This window comes from Arachis stenosperma, chromosome 3 (genome assembly GCF_014773155.1).
Source record: "Arachis stenosperma cultivar V10309 chromosome 3, arast.V10309.gnm1.PFL2, whole genome shotgun sequence".
In the NCBI taxonomy this organism is placed as follows: Eukaryota; Viridiplantae; Streptophyta; class Magnoliopsida; order Fabales; family Fabaceae; genus Arachis; species Arachis stenosperma.
Window position 1 is genome coordinate 29,567,961 of NC_080379.1, and position 25,530 is coordinate 29,593,490.

Here is a 25,530-nt window from a genome sequence, read left to right on the forward strand (position 1 = left end):
TAATTAATAACTACTAACATTTAGATGATTAATATGAGGAAGAATTAGAATTTTATACCTTCAAAATAGAAGATCCATCAAATTTAGTACTATATTCTTCAGGGACCTTCCAAGTTATAATTAAGAAAACCTCAGGTCACCAAGTTCAAATAGAACAACAAGGCAATACACAATAAACAAGTTTCAAGAGCACAATGACAAAAAGAAATATTAAAAACTATAGAAAGCAATGGCCTACCATGAATTTTAGGTCAAAAAAGCTTCGATTGCAGAAAATAATTCATCAAAATCAGAGTAAACCTGCAGATTCAAACAAAGCACAAAAGTAGAATATGATAAATCTAAAAATGGCACAGAAAAATTAAGCCCTAAGATTTATCATGAAGAACAGAATCACAAAATCAGGATATATATACCTGAAATTTGAGATGGTTACGAGAAGAACTAAGAGAGCGAGTTGAGATTAGATGGAAGAGGAGCCAGAGGGAGCAGATGCGATGAGAGCGGCGGCAAAGAGAGATCTGCGACGATGGGAGTAGATGCGACGAGAGCGGCGGCGGCGGAGGGATCTCGTTCGACGCAAAGGATGATAGAGAGAGATTGTGCGACGCAACGGTGGCAGCTGCAGCGGCGGAAGAAGCAGCCACGGAGAGGAGAATGAAGTAGCTCGTGCTACAGAGAGAAGAAGAAGCAGCTCATGTTTGATCTGAAAGAGCTCGTGTTTCATTTAGGTTTAATTGAATATTTTTCGACGGAAAATTTAAATTACAGACGGATTTTTCGTCTGTAATAATTTAATAAAACGCGCATCTTATCTACTTAATTACAGACGGATTTTCCGTCTGTAACCATTCCATGGAAAAAAAATTAATTTTTTCGACGGAATTATAGACGGATTTTTTTTTTCCGTCTGTAATTTATGCTAATCTATTTTTTTTGTTTTTCGACAAAAAAATCCCTCTGAAATTCTGTCTGTATTTCAGTGGGATAAAATCCGTCGGAAATATCCGTCTGTAATAACTAATTTTCTAGTAGTGATTATCATTGCTTTACATGATTGACACTTTTTTTTTTTGCTTAATCTATGTTTGTTACTATCATAGATTTGATGGAGTGGATATATATTTCATTTGGTTTTTGTGATTTTACTTTGAGTGAGGTCCTCCCATTTTTTTCTTAAAGAGTGCATTACACATTAATCTATCTTTGTTAATCAAAAATGCAACTTTAGTTTTCTTAACAATCTTGAATTCGACTATATATAACATCTTTTATTATTGTTATTTTCTTTTGAAACTGGTTCATATAGTAATATACATTTATGTAAATATTGAGTTCTTCAAGAGAATTTTATAAATTTATTAATGTTAACTATAATAGATTTATACCAGAGGTTATATAGTTGGATTTAGTTTATTTACCATCTGGTTGAAGATTTAAATGTGTTTTTCTTTTAGGTTGTTTATTTTTTAAGATAAAAAAAATATGACACTAAAACAGAGACAATAGAATATAGACATTAAAAATTAATGTTTATATATTGTGTTTTAATATTATGTACAAGACAGTAAAATAAAATCTAATATTATATTTAAATAGACATAAACAAAATAAAAATATAATGTAAAATGACAAAAATAAACATGTCCTCTAAAAAGCTCACATACCCACTTTTTCCTCTCTGTGTCTCTCAACCCTTGTCTGCCATCATCACCCTTCTCCAGTAGTCATTGTTGCCATCGCCTCGCCTCTCCTCTACCTTTTCACTCTCAACCTTCAGGCCATGGGTCACTTGTAAGAACTCAATTTTTCGTAAAATCATTTTTGGATTTTTGTGATTGAAATTCGCAAAATTCGTGAATCACAGTTTGTAACAACCCGAATTTTTATGCCAACGCAATATTTTTCGAAAAATGTTATTTTCAGCGATTAGTTTTATTTCGATGAGTTAATTCTGAGTTTTGAAGTAAAATAAATGATAATATAATTTTATTATTATGTTATTAATTTATTTTACATGCTATAATTATAATAGAGCATAGATAATAATATTACTATTATTATCAAGTATGATATTTGCCGATATAAGTAATTATCAATATTTTTTGATGAATTTAGAGTTACTAGTACTTCATTAAATATCTTTCATCGTTAAATTACTAATGTTATTTATATTAATAACTCATATATATTTAATCCTATATACATTATTATTTATGTAATAATATATTTAATTTTTATAATTATTCATTTAAGATATTTATAATTTGAACCGTTAACTCAACAGTTTCAGAACTTGACACCTAACCACTATATTACCATTAATTATTATCATTACTATTAGTTCCATTCACTTGGCCGACCAAAGCCTCTAAGTGAACAAAAGAAAAGAAAATGGAAATGTGGTTTATATGCATATGTACATATATAAAATTATGACACTTAATAACACTTAACACCACAAATCTTCACATATCACCATCGGCCTTAATCATTTTCATTTTCCTTCCTTCATCACCGTATGAACTTGAAAGAAAAGAGGGAGAGACAGAGAGTGTGCTTGAGAAGAACTGTGCCCTTCCATGAGCTTTTGCCTTCGATCTCTTATGATCCATAATTATAATTAAAAATCTAATCTGATAAAAGTGTTTGTATCTTTTTCTTACACATTAGTGTCACTTTTGTTCGGTACAAATTGATGGTAACGTAGTTCTCTTTTTCCTTAAGTTCGGCCAATTAGAATTCTAAAAGGCACAAATAATTTTTGACATTTTCTTCTTCAGTAGCTCGGTTAAAAAGTTTTTCCAGAGTTTCTGTTGTTTTGATTTCGTACGGAAGTAGAATTTCGATAAATTTTCACAGATTAAATTTATATTTGATAAGTGAATTGGTATTATAATTGATTATTGATTGAATTAATTTGAGATTATGTTGAATTTTTGTGAAACTTTGATAATTGGCCAGGGAAGAGCAGCCCAAACAGTGATGCATTGACAAAATTTAGGGTGTCACAATGTTGAAAATTAAGTAAAATTTGATGAGGTTTAAGTGGCTAAGTGATTATATAAAAGTTATGGCGAATTGGTAACTGTAAAACTAAAAAAACGGATTAAGATTTAAATGTATATTTTGAAAAGAAAATAAGAAGGGTTTCGGTTCTTTGTAAAGAGAAGAAACAACCATGAAGAATTATTTTGGGGGATATAAATGTATTTTTATGAAGAGATTGAGTTTAATATTATAATTATATAAGTTTTCCAGGTATTTTGGGTAATAAATCAAGTTCAGGGATAAAACGGATATTTTATAAAAGTTTAGGGTTATTTTTATAAATATGAAACTAAGAGTGAAGGTTTAAATATAATTCTATAAAATATTTAGGTCAAAAATAAAATATTAAGGAGTTGGTGGTTTAAAAAGTAATTAATAAACACTACAAGATACACGCCGAATAGTGGCGATTTTTTGATGGATTTGCGGCAATTTTAGATACCAGCGGTTCCAGAAGCGTTATGGTTTAGGGCGGTGGAGATTTGATTTTGCAGCGGTTCTAAAAAATCGTTGGTACAACCACTATCGTCGTTTGATTTAGCGGCGATTTAAAACCACCGCTATTGCAATGAGCGGATTTAAAAATAAATTGCAGCAGTTATAAAACCACCACAAACTTATATGCGTTTTTAAAAGAATTTGCAATAGCTTTAAACTGCCACAATTTATAAACAAACTTTAAAAAAAAACTGACTAATTATAATAATTTATACCATTTTTCTTTGTTGTAACCTATTTTCTTTACATCATGTTTATCAAATTTGAGATATTAATATAAAAAATACTAAATAAACAATATTAAACTCATAGATTAATCCAAAATGTTAACTAAAAAAATACTTATTTTTTAAAATAAAAAAACATGATATTCGAGCACTACTTGTGCACATACTAACATATATATATATATATATATATATATATATATATATATATATATATAGGGGAAAAACAAAACTAAGGTAGTAAAAATAAACATCCTAAAAAAATCCTAGATATTGAAGCCCCCATTGAACGTCATCACTAACAAATATAAATCATGAGACATATTTCATTTGGAATATAAACAAGTTGATTTTGTAAACTATGTCTAATTAAATTTTTCTTTTTTTATGCTCTCTCTTTCTTGTTTTTTCTCCATTTTCTTCAATTAGAAATTTTTTGTTATTAATTTTCAAACTATTAAACTAACTTAATTGAACTTAATCATTAAAATAATTTAGTCGTGTAGCATCACCGCCAACAAAATACCGAAGAGAAATATAGACAGTAATTACAACTTGCAACGCTACAAACCAAATTTCACAAATCAAACTTATTCAAATACTCTTGTAGAACTTGCTTTGATAAGTTTAACAACTTGCGACTATAAGGTATCATCACCTAAAAGCATAACACGGATCCAATTTATCTGATCCTTCATTGACATGTGAATACGAACCATAATGACTAACCAGAAAATGAAGCAAATAAGGCAGAATCCATGATGTCGAAATAAAAAGGGAATGATGTTTCTTGCCCTCTTACCTATTGTCCAGTATAATCTTATAACATTTAACATCTTTCGCATGCTTTTTTTTGTCCCGCTTAAAGAGCATATGATGAGAAATCACACTTTATAACAACAATTGATAAAAAAATTTTTTGAGAAAATCTATTTTCCGAAATAATAGAAATTTGCCTGAAAAACCCTGAATTATAACTCATTCAATCACACTTTGCAACAGATACTAAGTATCTTCCAGCCATGAAGAAAGTATGCAAGTGAACAAGAGACCAGATGACCCTCAACATAAAGTTATAAAAAATAACAAAAAGAAAAGGAAAAGAAAAGAAAAAGAAAAAAGAGAGAACTTTGGAATAGACAAGTTTCTAGTATGCTAATTAATGTTCAGTACGTCAAAAAACACAAAACTAAAGGAATACGTAAGCTTGTTGTATCATTTGAGTTAACTGGAACTACGGTACGGACGATAAATGCCAAAACAATAAAAGATGCAAGTATAAAAGGGTATACTGCTAGGGTAAAGAGTGAAGAGTGAAAATTGATTTTTATAGAATTAAAAAAATTCACCAATAAAAATTTATATGTTCATTCTAAATTAAAGATAAATCTTCACTCTTTACCCAATTCTACTCTAAATTCCCGAATGAAACATGAGTACATTTGACACCATTTACATTCGATATATAACAAATCATAATAGAGTCAACTAGGAAAACAAATACATCCCAAGTCCTACGATGAATTCAAGAGTATCATAAGCTTCTTTAATCCTCTCAATCTGTAAAAAGAAGTCAGCAAGAGTAATAAATTTTCTATTTTCCAATATTCTTGGAGCTCAAGAAATGAAAACTAGAAGCCAACATGCAAGATATCGAAGACAATAATTTCAGAGATATACTTAGGCAAAATAGGAGGTAGTAGAATTTTAAGCTAAACTTTGATAAGCCTTTTACTTTAAAGTAAGGGACCATTCGTCTCATAATTTCTATGGAGTTATCTGACAATATGAAATCTAAACAACTTAAAAGAGTTTTCTGAACTGAGAAAATAATATCTTGATTCTTCTTCTCACACAAATCAATCTAAAGCTCAAGTTAGAGGAATATTGGATAGTAGCAATAGCAAGTTATAAAATGATCAAAACAGAACGCAAAAAGAATAACAAAATAAATTATGCTTAATACAAAATCTGCCAGAGGACTCAACAAGTGAAAACAACACATGGCAGCCACCAAGAGTTAAATCAAGCACGGAAATCTAACAGTAAATCCTAACAATAACCTTAAGCAGCCAGCCTTCTTACTTTTTTTGGCCCTCACTTTCTTCTTCAAATCAGCTTCTTCTGACTTCAATAGAGATAGTTTCTTCTTGATATTCTTCCCCTTCTTTCCAGAATCTCCATCCTCAAGAGATAATTCACTATTCTGACTCTTCTTGTTGGAATTTTCCTTCATCACTTTCGCAGATTCATCCTGTTTACCACTTTTCTTAACATATTTTTTCAATTCTTTGACACTGCTCAACTCACTCAATGCCCCTTTCTTCCTCTTCTTATTCGCCAATTCTCCACTACCTTTTCCAGCATCCTTTAAATTTTTCTCCATAACAACACCACCACCATCATCATCACTACCTGCCACATCTTCAACATTATCCCCACCAACTTCGCTATCCATGTATCTAACTTCATGAATCCTCCCCCTTCTTCTTCTTCTTCCTCACCGCCTTCGCGCCACTATCGTCTTCGTCCTCTTCCTCCTCCTTTATTGTCAGCTTTTTTTTCTCTGCCTCCTCAACCTTACTGCCCTCAATCCTCAACTTCACCTCCGGAACAGCCTGGAAAACAGGCAGCGCCAGCGACTCGTAAAGCTTAACATGCAAGGGCCTCAAATTCGCCCACTTCTTCGGCACAACCTCTACAACCCCCTCAATGACAGCCATCATATTCTCAACAATCTGCTCACTCTCCATGGAAACCTTGGAAACCTTCACAACACAACAAGTCCCCGTTCCAAGAAACAGAAGCACCGACAAACACGCCTTATCCACCTGCTCCTTCCAATTCTTCTTAGTCAAGTCCATCTGCACCGGCACCTTCTTCTTTTTGAAGAATTTCTTCCCCAACAGCCTGGGCATCAAAGGCACCACTCTCTTATCAGCGAAAAAAAGATTATATGAATCACAGAGCTTCCACTTCGCCTTGAAAGGGCGGTGTAAAACCCGGTTAATTAACGGCTAATTAACCCATAAATGAGAATTTATTCTAGAAAGTCTAAAATGTGATTTTTATGGCTAAATGTGATAGAGGAGACTGAGACGAGAATTTTGGTACCAATTTTATAGAATTCGGACCAAGATTGGACCGAACGGGCCAAACCGGGCCAACCGGACCCAAAGTGGGCCCTTGGCCCAACATAACTTAACCAAAACCCTAGTTTTCAACACTCTCTCTCCTCACAACACACTCAAACACGCTGAAATGGTGGAGAGGAAGGGAAGAACACTCTCTCAAGTTCTTTCTCTCACTTGATCTTCAAACCACCATAACTTTTGATCTAGAGCTTCGATTGCCGCTCCGTTTGCAGCCACGCGTTCACCGTGGAGAGCTCTACAAAACCCATACAATCAATCTTGAGGTAAGCCACGTGTTTCTGTTCGAAATTCCAGCCCTTAATTTCGAGTTTCATGGGTGAAATGTTGAGATTTTGGGTTCTTTGATGTTATAGGACCCAACTCTCTTGAAGGAGAAGGTTAATCTTGTCTCCTTGGACCTTGGGTGTGGTAAGATTCTCAATCCTAGTGTGATTTGTGGTTTTATGATGTTTGGGTATTGAGATGTTGTGTATGGGTATGATGATTGTGGCTTAGGTTGTGTATGTGTGGATATTGGAGCTTGATTGGTGACTTTGAAAAGCTTGGAAAGGGTTTGGTGGTGAAAAATCTGTTCTTGGAGGTGTTGAGGCCTTGAGAGCTTGTGGATAAGTGGTTTGGAAGTGCTCCGGTGGAGCTTGGGAAATTCGGCTAAGGTATGGTTTCGGTTTCCCGTATCTAATATGTAATGTGGTAGGAAATACTTAGGCTAGAGGCCCTAAGATAGGCATTGAATTGTTGATGTTGTTGAATGATTGAGATATATGATGTGGTCATATATGTGATGATGATTATTGATGCTTTGGTGGTATGATGTATGAGAAATATGCATGTTGTGATATATGCTTGATGATTGGTTATGGTTGAATTGAGGGTTGAACCATGTTGATGGTGAGTATGATGTTGATTGTGTACAATAATGATTTATTGGAATTGGTGTTGTTGAGAATTGGCATGAGGAATAGTATATGATATGTCAATGTGTTTGAGTTTGAGCCACTTGGGTGAAGTGGGATAAAATGATGAGATAGTGATTTTGGTAAATTGTGGTTATGTGTCAATGTGTGAGTTGAGGAGGCTTGATGTTGAATTTGATACATTTTGAATTGATTTCAAAGAAAAGGGATGAAATTGGCATGTTTTGATTGATTTTGGAAAGAGTTGAAAATGGTTTGTTTTGAAAATGGCATATTGTGGTTTTGTATGAAAATATGGTTTTTGGGCATACTTTGACGGGACATAACTTGGACTACGGATCTCCGTTTTGTACCAAATCTATTTAGAAATAAAATTGGATCTGGGATGTCCATACCGTTCGAAGAACGGGTGAAAAACGATTTAAAATGAGGAAGTTATGTCCGTTGGAAGATTGGGGTGTAAATCTGTGAAATTCTGCAGCTTTTAACTTAGAAAATTTTTAGCAGAATGACCCCTTGCGCGTGGGCGCACCTGGCGCGTACGCGCCGATCTTCCGAAAAGTGCCATCCACGCGTACGCGTGATGTGCGCGAGCGCGCCGATTATGCTGCACCCAATGCCCAGCCATTTTCCAGAGAGTTATGCCAGAACTGTGCCAGTATTGTGCCTGGGGCATGAGAACACCCACGTGTATGCGTGGTTGACGCGTGCGCGTCGATTGGCAAATTTTGGAATCCACGCGTTAGCGTGCATGACGCTTGCGCGTCGATGAGTTTTTGAGGCCATCCACGCGTGCGCGTGGAGTGCGCGTACGCGCGGCCCTGTTTTCATCCCAAAGTTGATTTTTGAGTTTTAAAAGCCAAATCTCATATTTCTAAGCCTCCGATCTCACCATTTATGTCTTAAATCATTATGGCATGCCTAGCTATTAAAAAGGGGCTAGTGAATGAGGTAACTTGCGAGTGAAGCAAGGGAAAATGAATGATCAATGAGGATCAAAGATGATTAAGTGAGATGCGGAGGATGGTGGTGGAAGTGCTTGTTATGCCATTGGCCGAAGGGCCGTAATTATTTGTGAATTGGCTGGTTCTGGATTGAACCATGAGCCGGAATAGCTGTGTATGCTATGAATATTGGCTGGTTATGGATTTAACCGTGAGCCGGAATGGCTGATATGGATGTTGATCCATGGATGAGGATTCATGCATGTTTATGCTAAATTATTGATAATTGTGAATTGCACTTCCACTATCAGAGATACGAGTTTCCCTAGGTAGTAGCAGTGGCTAGCCACCACGTGCTCCAGGTTGAGACTTGATACTCTGTTGACCCTATGTCGTAAGTGTGGCCGGGCACTGTGAAAGACCCGGATGAGCTCGCCCCCGAAATATTCACCAGTGAGGGTGATGGATATGGATCATGTTTATGATCAAGTTTATAATGAGTATAACTCGAGTTGGGGATGCGCGACAGAGGGACAGTCCAATGGTTAGCGACCAGGACTTGTCGGGTTGGCTCTATAACCGACAAGATGATATCATCGGCCACTAGGGACAGGCATTCATCATATGCATACTATGTGAATTGTTTGAGATTGCCTATTTGACTGCATATTACTTGCTAATTGTTTAAATGTCTTAACTGCTCCTATTTGTATATTCTTTGTCTGATATAACTGTGTTTGCTATAATATACTCCTGCTGGTGGTTGGGAGGTTTGAAGGAATTGGAAAGGGAAGTATTAGTTAGACTGAAGAATCTTTAGTCAGATGCCCTTATATGGTTTAGCTTGTTTATAAGCTTTGATATTATCTGGAGGAAGTTCTAAGATTGCCTTTGGCTTTCCTCTATTATTATGTATTATATATGTGGAAGCTGTTACCATGCTGGGGACCTCTGGTTCTCACCCATGCGGATTTTGTGGTTTTCAGATGCAGGACGTGAGGTTTCCCGCTGAGGCATGCTGGAGACTTCTAGATTTGCGAAGATCCTTTTTTCTCGGGGCTATGTTTTGGTTTATATATTTTGCTTAGATACTTTTATCTCCATTAAATAATACAAACTGTGATGACTCCTCTTATGGGAGATTTTGGAGAATAGGTCTTATGTATTTGTGTCCCTTTGGGTTTCCTTTGGGGTTTTCCTTATTTTATCATATGTATATATATTGCTATGCTCGGACCGGTTATCTTCGCAGCCGGATCTTGAGTCTTGATATTCCTGTTTTTGACACTCCTTTGTATATATATAATCTCGCGTTAGTTTATCCTTGTTCGTTGCGTTATCGATCGGAGTGTTGCGCTTTTGAGTTGCGGTTTTTGTTTACCCCTTTTTCTACAAAGGCTCCTAGTTATAACCAATCATTCATACTACTATACGTACTAAATTTTTGTTTTAGAGGTCGTAATACCTTGCCATCTCTGAATTATGACTTAAGCATAAGACTCTGTATGGTAGGGTGTTACATTATGGTATCAGAGCAGTTCGTTCCTGTAGAGCCTGAGGGATGGACTGACTATGCTTCTGTGCATTCTCTGTACGTGTGTTATGTGCTATTAGTATATCTGCTTGATATAATTGCCATAACCGTTCATGAGCATGCATTTGGGACTTTGAAGCACTAGACTTCCGATATTGAGACTGATCAACTTAATATCGATTGTTGGGTGTGTATAGGAACCAGATGGCGCCTCGTGGACGCGGTAGAGGTAGTGCGAGAGGTCGTACGAATGCTCGTGCACCGGAGAATAACCCTAATGACCCAGTGAACTTTATGGCTGCATTGGAGAACATGGCTGCTGCTATGCAAGCCACTGCTGAGGCTCTTGGTCAACAGATGAACAACCATGGTAATGATGGAGGTGGAGTTCAGGGTCCGATAACCTTCGCAAACTTTTTGAAGGTTAATCCGCCTAAGTTCAAGGGAACCACTAGCCTGACTGAGGCTGATACATGGTTTCAGGCTATAGAGCGAGCATTGCAAGCACAAGTGGTACCTGAAGGACAGCGTGTCGAGTTTGCCACCTATATGCTCACAGGTGAAGCGTCGCATTGGTGGCAAGACATCCGACGTCTTCTGCAGCAGGGTGATGACTATATCACCTGGAATGTCTTCCAAGAAGAGTTCTATAAGAAGTACTTTCCGACTTCTGCTAGGACGGCTAAGGAACTTGAATTATTACAGCTGAAGCAGGGTACTATGTCCATATCAGAGTATACTGACAAGTTTGAGGAGCTGTTCAGGTTCTCTCGTATGTGCCAAGGGACTCCGGTGGAATATGAGGAATGGAAGTGTGTTAAGTATGAAGGAGGACTCTGGAGTGATATCTTCAGTTCAGTGGGACCAATGGAGATTAGGACTTTCTCCGAATTAGTGAACAAGTGTAGGGTTGCTGAGGAATGTGTGAAAAGGGCAACCGCTGAGAAAGGGAGTCACAAAGGTTCATTTCCACAGAACCGAGGGAAGAGCTTTGCACCTAGAGGTCCGTCTTTCAAGAGGGGAGGCTCTTTCAAGAGGCCCAACAACAACAACTCCCAAGGGAAGAAGTTTGGGAAGCAACCTCAGAATGAACAAGCTTGTACTAGGTGTGGAAGTCACCATCCGGGAGCACCATGCAAGGCCAGATGGGGTTTGTGCTACAATTGTGGAAAGGCGGGGCATAAAGCCGCAAGTTGTCCGGAAAGGCATAAACAAGGTGCTGGAAAGGCACAACAGACTGGTCGAGTGTTCACCACTTCAGCTATAGGTGCCGAGGGATCCGAGACACTCATTAGAAGTAACTGTGAAATAGCTGGTCAAACTTTAAATGCTTTATTTGATTCGGGAGCATCACATTCATTCCTTGCATTTGAGAAAGCCCATGAGTTAGGGTTGAAGATTGTAACTTTAGGTTATGATCTAAGGGTGTACAATGCTACCCATAAAGCCACGGTAACTAGGCTAGGATGCCCGAAAGTTTCCTTTAGGTTCAAGCAGCGTGATTTTGTTCATAATTTAATCTGCTTACCGATGATCGGTCTTGATCTTATCTTGGGATTGGACTGGTTATCTAAGAACCATGTTCTGCTTGATTGTTCTACAAAGTCGGTGTACTTTATGCCGGAAGATACAAAAGGGCCGGTCGTGGTGAATAATTATTACTTGAATTCGATGATGGTGAACTATTCTGGAACCGAATGTCAGGGTATCATGTTGCTAACCGCGGGTGTTTCGGGTGATGATCAAAGGTTGGAGCAGATTCCGGTTGTGTGTGAGTTTCCGGAAGTGTTTCCCGATGATATTGATGAGTTTCCACCTAACCGAGAGGTTGAGTTTGCTATTGAATTGGTGCCCGGGGCGGGACCAATCTCAAGTGCTCCTTATAGGATGTCACCGTTAGAGATGAACGAGCTTAAGTCTCAGTTAGAGGATTTGTTGGGAAAGAATTTTATACGACCAAGTGTTTCCCCGTGGGGTGCTCCAGTGTTACTGGTGAAGAAGAAGGATGGGAGTATGCGGCTCTGTGTGGATTACAGGCAGTTGAACAAGGTTACAATAAAGAATAAGTACCCATTGCCGAGAATTGATGATCTCATGGATTAGTTACAAGGAGCTGGAGTTTTCTCTAAGATTGATTTGCGATCCGGTTATCACCAGATAAGGGTGAGGGGTGAGGATATCCCTAAGACCGCTTTCAGAACTCGTTATGGTCATTACGAGTACACCGTGATGTCCTTTGGGTTGACGAACGCTCCTGCGGTATTCATGGATTACATGAATAGAGTCTTCCGTCCGTTTCTGGATAAATTCGTTGTTGTCTTCATTGATGACATACTGATTTATTCCAAGACTGAAGAAGAGCATGCGGAACACTTGAGGACCGTGTTGCAGATTCTAAAGGAGAAGAAACTTTATGCAAAACTGTCTAAGTGTGAGTTTTGGAAGAGTGAGGTGAAGTTTTTGGGCCATGTGGTGAGTAAGAAGGGAATAGCAGTAGATCCAACTAAGGTGGAGGCGGTGATGGATTGGAAACAACCAACCACCATAACAGAGATAAGGAGTTTTCTGGGTTTAGCTGGCTATTACCGAAGGTTTATCAAGGGCTTTTCACAGATAGCTTTGCCAATGACAAAGTTAACCCGCAAAGACACTCCGTTTGTTTGGATGCCTGAATGCGAGGAGAGCTTTCAGACATTGAAGAAAAAGTTGACGACCGCACCTGTGTTAGTGTTACCCGAGCCGAATGAGCCATTTGAGGTGTATTGTGATGCCTCATTGAAGGGTCTAGGGTGCGTGCTGATGCAGCATCGTAATGTGGTGGCGTATGCCTCACGACAGTTGAGACTTCATGAAGTTAGTTACCCTACGCACGATTTGGAACTCGCTGCGATTGTGTTTGCCTTGAAGGTGTGGAGGCATTATCTCTATGGGGTTAAGTTCCAAGTCTTCTCTGATCATAAGAGCTTGAAGTATCTCTTTGATCAGAAAGAGCTTAATATGAGGCAGAGAAGGTGGATGGAATTGTTGAAAGACTACGACTTTGAGTTGCATTACCATCCGGGAAAGGCAAACGTAGTGGCAGATGCATTAAGTCGGAAGTCATTATATGCGGCTTGGATGATGCTTCAAGAGGAGAAGTTGCTCAAGGGATTCGAGAGTCTTAAAATTGGTGCTTAAACCTTAAATCACTTAACAAACATATTAAGGCATCTAATGGAATCAAGGAGAATTAGATTTAGCTATTTTAAGTCCTAAAAAGCATGTTTTCACTCTTAAGCACAATTAAAGGAGAATATACAAAACCATGCTATTTCATTGAATAAATGTGGGTAACGGTTATAAAATCCCCTAAAATCAATACAAGACAAACCGTCAAATTGGGGTTTGTCAGTGCTCGAGAAGTATCCGGAACCTTATGTTTGAGCCGATTAGAAATCTCAAGTGACTTTAAGTCCGAACTCCTAAAGGCTCATCAAAATGATGAAGCGTTATGGAAGGTGTTACCGGCCATTGAGCAAGGAAAACAGTGGAGAGTGTCGGAAGAAAAAGATGGGTTATGGAGATTCAAGGGTAGGATCATTGTGCCGGATATTAGCACTTTGAGGCAAGATATCTTAAAGGAGGCACACAAAAGCGGATTCTCCATTCACCCGGGAAGTACTAAGATGTACCATGATTTAAAGGCGATGTTTTGGTGGCCGGGTATGAAGAATGATGTGGCGGAATATGTTTCAAAGTGCTTAACTTGTCAAAAGGTAAAGATTGAACATCAAAAGCCCGCCGGTATGTTGCAACCTTTAGAGATTCCACAATGGAAGTGGAAAAGTATTGCAATGGACTTTGTGTCAGGATTGCCAAGGACTAGGGCTGGTTTTGATGCTATTTGGGTGATTGTGGACCGATTGACGAAGTCAGCTCACTTTTTGCCCATTCGTATGACTTACACCCTTGAGGAGCTAGCACGGTTATACATAAAGGAGATTGTGAGACTTCATGGTGTACCTGCTACTATGATCTCTGATAGAGATCCTCGTTTCACTTCAAGGTTTTGGGGTGCATTTCAGAAGGCTTTTGGAACCCGATTAAGCTTGAGCACGACTTACCATCCTCAAACAGATGGTTAATCTGAGAGGACGATCCAAACACTAGAGGATATGTTGAGAGCTTGTGTTTTGGACCAACCGGCGAGTTGGGATCGGTATATGCCATTAGTGGAGTTTGCATACAATAATAGTTATCATGCGAGCATCGGAATGGCTCCGTATGAGGCCTTGTATGGGAGGAAATGTCAATCTCCGCTATGTTGGTATGAAGCTGGAGAGAAAAGCTTGTTGGGACCGAAAATGATAGCTGAGACTACTGAATAGGTCAAGAAAATCCGAGATAGGATGTTTACGGCGCAGAGTCGTCAAAAGAGTTACGCCGATCAGAGGCGAAAGCCCTTAGAATTTGAGAAAGGAGACCATGTTTTCCTTAAGGTTACTCCGACCACGGGAGTAGGTAGGGCGATTAAAGCAAAGAAGTTGAATCCTCGATACATTGGTCCATTTGAAATCCTAGAGAGGATTGGACCAGTGGCGTATCGGATGGCTCTACCACCTCATCTTTCGAACCTGCACGACGTGTTTCACGTGTCGCAACTTCGGAAGTACACTCCTGATGCTAGCCATGTGTTGGAACCCGAATCGGTTCAGTTAAGGGAAGATTTGACGCTTCCAGTGGCTCCAGTCAGAATTGATGATACTAATATTAAACGGTTGCGTGGAAAAGATGTTTCATTAGTCAAAGTGGCATGGAGTCGAGGCGGTGTTGAGGAACACACTGGGAAACTTGAGTCGGAGATGCGAACGGATTATCCGCATTTATTCTCAGGTAATTTCATTTGAATTTTGTGGGCAAAATTCCCAATTAGGTGGGTAGAATATAAAACCCGGTTAATTAACGGCTAATTAACCCATAAATGAGAATTTATTCTAGAAAGCCTAAAATGTGATTTTTATGGCTAAATGTGATAGAGGAGACTGAGACGAGAATTTTGGTACCAATTTTATAGAATTCGGACCAAGATTGGACCGAACGGGCCAAACCGGGCCAACCGGACCCAAAGTGGGCCCTTGGCCCAACATAACTTAACCAAAACCCTAGTTTTCAACACTCTCTCTCCTCACAACACACTCAAACACGCTGAAATGGTGGAGAGGAAGGGAAGAACACTCTCTCAAGTTCTTTCTCTCACTTGATCTTCAAACCACCATAACTTTTGATCTAGAGCTTCGATTGCCGCTCCGTTTGCGGCCACGCGTTCACCGCGGAGAGCTCTACAAAACCCATACAATCAATCTTGAGGTAAGCCACGTGTTTCTGTTCGAAATTCCAGCCCTTAATTTCGAGTTTCATGGGTGAAATGTTGAGATTTTGGGTTCTTTGATGTTATAGGACCCAACTCTCTTGAAGGAGAAGGTTAATCTTGTCTCCTTGGACCTTGGGTGTGGTAAGATTCTCAATCCTAGTGTGATTTGTGGTTTTATGATGTTTGGGTATTGAGATGTTGTGTATGGGTATGATGATTGTGGCTTAGGTTGTGTATGTGTGGATATTGGAGCTTGATTGGTGACTTTGAAAAGCTTGGAAAGGGTTTGGTGGTGAAAAATCTGTTCTTGGAGGTGTTGAGGCCTTGAGAGCTTGTGGATAAGTGGTTTGGAAGTGCTCCGGTGGAGCTTGGGAAATTCGGCTAAGGTATGGTTTCGGTTTCCCGTATCTAATATGTAATGTGGTAGGAAATACTTAGGCTAGAGGCCCTAAGATAGGCATTGAATTGTTGATGTTGTTGAATGATTGAGATATATGATGTGGTCATATATGTGATGATGATTATTGATGCCTTGGTGGTATGATGTATGAGAAATATGCATGTTGTGATATATGCTTGATGATTGGTTATGGTTGAATTGAGGGTTGAACCATGTTGATAGTGAGTATGATGTTGATTGTGTACAATAATGATTTATTGGAATTGGTGTTGTTGAGAATTGGCATGAGGAATAGTATATGATATGTCAATATGTTTGAGTTTGAGCCACTTGGGTGAAGTGGGATAAAATGATGAGATAGTGATTTTGGTAAATTGTGGTTATGTGTCAATGTGTGAGTTGAGGAGGCTTGATGTTGAATTTGATACATTTTGAATTGATTTCAAAGAAAAGGGATGAAATTGGCATGTTTTGATTGATTTTGGAAAGAGTTGAAAATGGTTTGTTTTGAAAATGGCATATTGTGGTTTTGTATGAAAATATGGTTTTTGGGCATACTTTGACGGGACATAACTTGGACTACGGATCTCCGTTTTGTACCAAATCTGTTTAGAAATGAAATTAGATCCGGGATGTCCATACCGTTCGAAGAACGGGTGAAAAACGATTTAAAATGAGGAAGTTATGTCCGTTGGAAGATTGGGGTGTAAATCTGTGAAATTCTGCAGCTTTTAACTTAGAAAATTTTTAGCAGAATGACCCCTTGCGCGTGGGCGCACCTGGCGCGTACGCGCCGATCTTCCGAAAAGTGCCATCCACGCGTACGCGTGATGTGCGCGGGCGCGCCGATTGTGCTGCACCCAATGCCCAGCCATTTTCCAGAGAGTTATGCCAGAACTGTGCAAGTGTTGTGCCTGGGGCATGAGAACACCCACGCGTACGCGTGGTTGACGCGTGCGCGTCGATTGGCAAATTTTGGAATCCACGCGTTAGCGTGCATGACGCTTGCGCGTCGATGAGTTTTTGAGGCCATCCACGCGTGCGCGTGGAGTGCGCGTACGCGCGGCCTTGTTTTCATCCCAAAGTTGATTTTTGAGTTTTAAAAGCCAAATCTCATACTTCTAAGCCTCCGATCTCACCATTTATGTCTTAAATCATTATGGCATGCCTAGCTATTAAAAAGGGGCTAGTGAATGAGGTAACTTGCAAGTGAAGCAAGGGAAAATGAATGATCAATGAGGATCAAAGATGATTAAGTGAGATGCGGAGGATGGTGGTGGAAGTGCTTGTTATGCCATTGGCCGAAGGGCCGTAATTATTTGTGAATTGGCTGGTTCTGGATTGAACCACGAGCCGGAATAGCTGTGTATGCTATGAATATTGGCTGGTTATGGATTTAACCGTGAGCCGGAATGGCTGATATGGATGTTGATCCATGGATGAGGATTCATGCATGTTTATGCTGAATTATTGATAATTATGAATTGCACTTCCACTATCAGAGATACGAGTTTCCCTGGGTAGTAGCAGTGGCTAGCCACCACGTGCTCCAGGTTGAGACTTGATACTCTGTTGACCCTATGTTGTAAGTGTGGCCGGGCACTGTGAAAGACCCGGATGAGCTCGCCCCCGAAATATTCACCAGTGAGGGTGATGGATATGGATCATGTTTATGATCAAGTTTATAACGAGTATAACTCGAGTTGGGGATGCACGACAGAGGGACAGTCCAATGGTTAGCGACCAGGACTTGTCGGGTTGGCTCTATAACCGACAAGATGATATCATCGGCCACTAGGGACAGGCATTTATCATATGCATACTATGTGAATTGTTTGAGATTGCCTATTTGACTGCATATTACTTGCTAATTGTTTAAATGTCTTAACTGCTCCTATTTGTATATTCTTTGTCTGATATAACTGTGTTTGCTATAATATACTCATGCTGGTGGTTGGGAGGTTTGAAGGAATTGGAAAGGGAAGTATTAGTTAGACTGAAGAATCTTTAGTCAGATGCCCTTATATGGTTTAGCTTGTTTATAAGCTTTGATATTATCTGGAGGAAGTTCTAAGATTGCCTTTGGCTTTCCTCTATTATTATGTATTATATATGTGGAAGCTGTTACCATGCTGGGGACCTTTGGTTCTCACCCATGCGGATTTTGTGGTTTTCAGATGCAGGACGTGAGGTTTCCCGCTGAGGCATGCTGGAGACTTCTAGATTTGCGAAGATCCTTTTTTCTCGGGGCTATGTTTTGGTTTATATATTTGCTTAGATACTTTTATCTCCATTAAATAATACAAACTGTGATGACTCCTCTTATGGGAGATTTTGGAGAATAGGTCTTATGTATTTGTGTCCCTTTGGGTTTCCTTTGGGGTTTTCCTTATTTTATCATATGTATATATATTGCTATGCTCGGACCGGTTATCTTCGCAGCCGGATCTTGAGTCTTGATATTCCTGTTTTGACACTCCTTTGTATATATATAATCTCGCGTTAGTTTATCCTTGTTCGTTGCGTTATCGATCGGAGTGTTGCGCTTTTGAGTTGCGGTTTTTGTTTACCCCTTTTTCTACAAAGGCTCCTAGTTATAACCAATCATTCATACTACTATACGTACTAAATTTTTGTTTTAGAGGTCGTAATACCTTGCCATCTCTGAATTATGACTTAAGCATAAGACTCTGTATGGTAGGGTGTTACAGGCGGTAATCGGAGGCCAGCTTCGACAACCTGAGGACCTTGGAAACGGCAACGTTATTGGCCTTGATCTTCTTTTGAGCTTCTTGTTTAGTGAGTTTGGATTTGGGCCTGTCGTCGATGATGAGGCAAGTCTCGTTGAAGGGGGAGAGGAGAGAGTGAGGTAAAGGGACCTTGTAAGGGTTAACGCGGGATTTGTGAGGGATGGTTTTCAGAGTGACGACTAAGTAAACGAATTCTTCATCGGCGTCGAAGAGTTTGGGTTTGTGAGACTCGGAATTGGAATCTCGCCACTTCAGGAGAGCCTCCACGGTGTTCTTCACCGTCTCGGTGGGTATTCTTGGAGAGGCTGCGGAAGCCATTTCGGAAAGAAGAGGAAGAAGGAGAATGGGCGGCAGGGCGGGTAATTAGGATTTTGAATTTTTGCCTTTGAGGTTTTAGAGGGGTGTTTTGATTTGATTTGATAGTGTCCGAGTCTGAGCTGCCTTTTTTTTTAAAGAACAAAATGAAGCATTCGATCATTTATCTAAATAAAATAAATTGAATTCAATATTACTGATTTATCGTAAATTATTTTTTTATATATTTGTGTATTTTTATAGGTAAATCATGAGAATATATAAGTATCATATTTGATATTTTAGTATAAAATTCATACACATACATCTCCCAAGGTTTAGTAAAAAAATATAATCCTATGAAAACTTGAGCTGCTCTCAAAATTTGGTAGGCAAAAAGAGAAACTCAATAAAATTATTTAAATCAATAAATAATAAATTATTTAAATATTTAAAATTAATAATTTAATATTAATAAAATTCAAAATAAGAAATTTTAGTAACTGTGATAAATGTGAAAGAGTAAACACTCTATTCCTATTTATTTTTACGAAAGAAAAGACGATTTTTGTCAAAAAAAATACTTCAATTTCTGACTTTATTATTTTGAAATAATATATTTTTTTGTCAAAAAAATATATCGAAAGTAGAGAAAATTGATTTTGTAAGATTTTATTTGTAATATGTAGGATTTTTATTTTTTTAAACTTTTTTTTATTGGTGATGATTAAGTAGAGAAAGACTATTGTTAGAAGTACATAAAAAAATTGCAGTACGAAGACCTTTCAAAAACAAAAAATAATATCAAACGAGAAATGAGAGAAGAGACCACTGATGTTGATGTTGATGTTGATGTTAATGATGGTAGAGAAAATAACAATGATAATAAATTATGATTGTAAAATAAAAATAATAAAGATAAAAGGATAAAACACGTTCATAAACCAAACTCATTGCAATATTACGTGAAAGTCCCAAAACAAAAAAGATTACGTGCAAGTCCATTTACTTATTTATATGTAAACCAAATTTACAATATTCGAATTTAGTAGGTTCAAGGAAAAATCGAGTTAGAAAGCTTCGATCTACTAGGGTTTAAACGTTGAGTTGAAAAGCTCATGGTAAATCGAATAAATGGGTTTTAAATTGTGTTCATAGTAAATTAAAACAAGTGGTTTCGATTTACCATTCCTACTAAATCGAATGCAATGGCTTCGATTTATAGCCATTGAAGATCATTAGTAAATCAATATCAATGGATTCGATTTACTTGCATAAGGCTTATATATAGAATTCGAATTCACCTGGTTCGAATTACAAATTTCTCTCACCCAACCCCACCACAAACGAACCTGGACAAAAATTTTGGAAATAAACCCCACAAAATTCAAATCTGAACACATGGAGGATGATCCAAACCGCATCTATTGGTTGGATGGAGTTGCGCATATTGCTAGTGCCATCTATGAAGAGGTTAGTGAATGAAAATTTTTGTTTTCAACATAATTTAGTCATGCTAGTAATTTTAACATGCTTTCTCCAGTAGTTGTTTATAGTCCTTAGTTAAAAATTAGAAAATTGATTTTTTTTCAATATAAATGGTGGTTAGAAGTAGTAAGTTATTAGTTGGTTAGATTTCAAAAACTTGAAATGGTACCTAAAAATGTTAGTTAGAGTAGTGATTGCAGGCTCTATTAGATTTTTTAAGTTATTAGTTCTATATTCAATGAGAAGTAGTTTAGGGTTAGGATTAACTTTAATTTAACTTTGGCAGTCATGATGGTGATTGAGGATTGCGATATGTTTTATATGTTAAAGATAATTTTTTTTCAGAGTAGTCATATGTTAGGCCCATTTTGTTTTATCATTTTTTCTTTTGTTTGAACGTGTAAGATTATATATTTGGGTTATGGTTTTTTTTAAATAGGTCATGCATTATTTAGTATTTTGTTGTTGTTCCTATGAACAATTTTTTCATGGTTCTTATAAACGATTTTTTATAAATTAGGGGCATGCAATATTTAGCGTATTTAGAATTTTTTTTAATCGAACACTGTTTGGTTATGGTTGTTATAAACAATTTTGTATCGTTGTGCAGTCCCAGCAATGTATCACCAGCATGAGAAGGTAACACGGTATGCCTTTAGATGACAAGATCATGCCGTACTTACATATGACCGGTTTATATCATCTTGCAAGGCTGAACAAGACTTGGTTTAGATTGGATGAGCCATTAGTGAGTGCATTCGTGGAGAGATAGCATTCGGAGACGCATACTTTTCACATGCCGTTCGGAGAGTGTACGATTACACTGCAGGATACAGTATACCAGTTAGTGCTCTCGATCGACGGTCAGTATGTCAACGGATACCTCACGAACTTTGAACAACACATCGACGATGGCCGCCTTGTGTGGGCATGGTTCGAGGAGCTATTGGGTGTTTTACCTCCTGCGAACTGCATCGACAAGTTCACGGTGAAGTGCACTTGGAAGTTGGAGACATTTAATGAGCTTTCGCAGGCTGCATATAATGCTATTGTTAGGAGGTATGACAAACCCCAATTTTGTGGTTTATCTTGTGCTTAATTTAGGGAATTTTATCAACTTATCTCACATTTATTCAATGAAATAGCATGGTTTTGTTAATTTCTCCTAATTTATGCTTACGAATGAAAACATGCTTTTTAGGCCTTTAATTAGTCAATTTTAATTCATCTTTGATTCCACTCGATGCCTTGATATGTTTGTTAGTGAATTCAGGATTGAAAGGACAAAGAATGGATCAAAGAGGTGAAGAGAAAAGCATGCAAGATGAAGAATTCATAGAAAATAAGGATTTGGAGTGCTTAGAGCGACACGCACGCGTGACAGATGCGCACGCGTGAAGAGGAGGTCATCCAGGCGACGCGTACGCATGACAAGGAAAACGCCAGACGACGCGTACGCATGGCCCATGCGTACACATCACAATCAGCACGTGACCTCATTAAAGTGAATAAGCTGGGGGCGATTTTTGAGCTGCCCAAGCCCAAATCTAACTCATTTCTGAAGCTATTTGATGCAGAACTCAAGAGGGGGAGCAAGTAATTTAGTTTAGCATCATGTTGTAGGTAGTTTTCTAGAGAGAAAAGCTCGCTCTTCTCTCTAGAATTAAGTTAGATTTAGGTTAATTTCTCTTAGATCTAGGTTTAATTCTTGTCTTGATTTAGTTTCCCTTCCAATTTCTTGTTTCTACATCTTTGCTCTTTTAGTTTATTTGTTATTTCCTTTATTTTGTTGTTCTTATGTTCATGCACTTTTGCTTCCTTTTATTTCCATTTAATACAATTTATGTTTGATGTTTTTATTGTTTAATTGCTTGCTATTGTTATTTTCTTGCTTTAAGTAGTTGTAGATTTACATTTCTTGAACTTTTATGATGTCTTTTCTTTTTTGCCTTTCAAGTATTTGATAAAATACTTGGTAGGATGTTAGAGTAGATTTTTGTGTTCTTAACTTCAGATGATAACTTAGGAAACCTTGAGTTGCTATGTCCAAGTGATTAATAATTGGTGTCCGTTAACGCTAGTCTTTCACTAATTCAATTAGTGAGTTGGCTAGGACTTATGGACTAGGATTAATAAAGCTCATTTGACTTTCCTTCACTTGTTAGAGGATGACTTAATGGGATTGATCCTTGCAATTATCATGCTGTGGTTAATAATAAGGATAGAGATCTTTAACTATCAACCCTTACCAAGACCTTTTTATCATTTGAGTTTCATTTACTTTCGTGTCATTTACATTTCTTGTTTCTTATTCCAAAACTCCAAAAGATACAATCCATAACCAATAATTGAGCACACTTTCCTGCAATTCCTTGAGAGACGACCCAAGGTTTGAATACTTCGGTTATTTTTATTGGGGTTTGTACTTGTGACAAACAAATTAAACTTTGATTGAGGATTGTTTGTTGGTTTAGAACTGTACTTGCAACGAGATTTCATTGAGAAATCTTTACCGACAATTTTCCTCCATCAAGGTATGCCCGTGCGTATATCATGATGCTCTTATCAACTCAGCTATTTGGTGATAAGTCCAGTACACGCCTTCACATTCGTTAGCTACCCTACGTAGCCAAGCTAGAGGACATGGGTCGATATAGCTGAGGGTTTGTTGCTCTGTCATAGTCATACCGGTGCATCTATCGAGTGGCCAACAAGAATGTCGTCAAGTTAGCCGGTCCATTGCAGCTCCTGCAGTCATAGATCTTCTGGCAGTTTCCTGGTTTCTGACCTAATGGATTTGATGTCTTTCATTGGCCGTTGGCGTTGAGGTACTTGCTTTTGGGTTATGTTGTGACTTTTAATATGTTATCGATTTATTTTTATTGTTGATAAAATATTTTGAGTTTCAGATGGTCAGGTTATCATCCAACGTTGAGGGACAAGGGGCCTCGAGTCGCGCATTGGAGACTTAGGATATATTTACTTCAGTCTGGGAATGTGAGTATTTAGGGTTTCAATATGTTCATCACTAATGTTATGTTGGCACTGTTTACTATTTATGATGACTAATGATAACTAGTTATGTTTACAATTTGTGTAAATGCCATATAACTTGCCTAATGTCATTCAGGTGGTGCATCTCGAGATATTGGATCTACGACATATGACCTTGTAGAGGGTTGTGACAGCATTAATCTATTTTGCTGTCATAGAGTGGCATCAGGTGGATCGGGTGCTACCTTAGCTTGGTGGAGTACATCATCGACCCGTGCCGCACTCAATATCAATTTCTTGATGTTAAAGGATGACAGAGGTGGAGATCGGTAGTTTCTTGATACGTTACAGAGTTGTCACATTCATTTAGCCAATAGGGCGCATCATGTATTACAGTTTGATGTTGTTCCAAACACAGGACCTTCACATGCGTACTAGGAGTGGTGGCATGAGCACGGCAGGAGATTCTTATCTCCTGAGCTCCTCTTTGGTGACCCCAGGGCAGTTGCGATACCAACCAAGGCGATGCAGCGAGGTCTAGGACACGTTCCTAATATAGACCAGGTGCTTGATGTCCTAGATAGATATCGTGTTGGGATATGTTCTAGTCAGCGTGAGTGGAGGTGGCTCGACAATTCCATTGATGTATTGGAGGGAAAGGGTCGTGGTCGTAGAGAAGGGAGGGTTCGCGGCCTTTGAAAAACTAGGGGTGGTGTTCAAGGTAGAGCCCGGCGTGGAGGGCGAGGCAGAGAGGATGAGGGTAGCGGTGAAGATGAGGGTGGTGATGGTGGAGATGATGGGGGTGACGGAGGTGGTGGTGGAGAATACGACGGTGGTGATGAAGGTGGTGATGGTGGTGGATATGATAGATCTGACGTAGGTGACGGAGGTGGTGGTGGAAGTGGTTATGGGGCCCATGGTAGTGGAGGTTATGGTGGTCAGGGTGGGAGTAGTAGAGGTGGTGGTCATTGATAAACCCCATTTTTAGGGTTTATCTTGTATAAGGTTTTGAGGGTTTTATTAATAATCTTTCACACTTATTCATATAAAATTCATGGTTTGTTGTTCCTTTCCCAATTTTTCCTCATAAATGAAAACGTGCTTCTTTTATATTGAATTCGATATATTTTAACCCTCCTCTATTACCATTCGATGCTGTGATCCGTGTATTAAGTGATTTCAGAGCTTATAGGACAAGGATGGCTCAGAGGAGAGGATAGAAACATCCATTAGGGAGAGGAGCATGGAAATTTGAGTTTTGGAAACTCGAGCAGCGACGCGCACGCGCACATGGCGCGTACGCGTGGATGCGCGCCACCAGATCGGCGTGAAGGAGCCAAGCTAGGAGCCAACGGCTTAGCCAGAACCTCATAGACGCGCCCGGCACTTCACGCCTGCGTGCAGATTGCTAAAACCCCAGGGACGGTACGCGCACTGTGTGCGTACGCGCCGATGGACGCACGTGATTTTTTAAGAAGAAAACGTGACCAACGATTTCAGGCAGTTACCAACCCTGTCTTGGGGTAGAATTCTGGCGGGAGAAGCTTAAGTAGACCAAGGATTGAAGGGCTTGGGATCTATTCACTCATTTTAGACACAATTTCTAGATTTTTCCATTAGGTAGTTACATTCTTGGTAGAGAGAGAAGCTCCAACCTCTCACTAGGATTTCATTCTCCAGTACAATTCTCCTTTGATTTCTTGGTGAGATCAATTGCCAATTTACTTTTGATTTGATACAAGTTGTAGATCTACTCTTCTCCCACTCTTAATTTGTGTTCTTTTGATTCCTTCACTCTAGATCTATAAATGCTTTATTATTTTGATTTGAATCAATGAATTGAGGTATTTTTATGTTCATCCATTGTAATTGTTTGATTGTTTGGTGATTGTTGTTTGAATTCAACTCCTTTCTCTCAATTTCAATGTCTA

At 38.5% G+C, this 25,530-nt stretch overlaps 1 protein-coding gene across 1 annotated transcript; it reads right to left on the reverse strand.

The window, feature by feature from the left end:
- Nucleotides 1–246: 246 nt before the first annotated feature.
- Nucleotides 247–19,141, reverse strand: LOC130965792 (uncharacterized). The gene is made up of 5 exons (XM_057890551.1): nt 18,790–19,141; nt 6,333–6,771; nt 5,840–6,265; nt 417–672; nt 247–300 (listed from the first exon to the last, which is right to left on the reverse strand). Exons 1-5 carry the CDS (start codon nt 19,139–19,141, stop codon nt 247–249), a joined length of 1,527 nt encoding a protein of 508 aa, XP_057746534.1.
- Between the last annotated feature and the right edge of the window lie 6,389 nt (nt 19,142–25,530).

Bases quoted from the DNA above. Each gene is read 5' to 3' on its own strand.
- LOC130965792 (XM_057890551.1), bottom strand. From the start codon at position 19,141: ATGGCTTCCGCAGCCTCTCCAAGAATACCCACCGAGACGGTGAAGAAC. The intron at 6,266-6,332 runs GCTGACAATAAA...AGGAAGAAGAAG, and splicing joins GAGGAGGCAGAGAAAAAAAA to AAGAAGGGGGAGGATTCATG. The intron at 301-416 runs GTATATATATCC...TTGAATCTGCAG, and splicing joins GTAACCATCTCAAATTTCAG to GTTTACTCTGATTTTGATGA.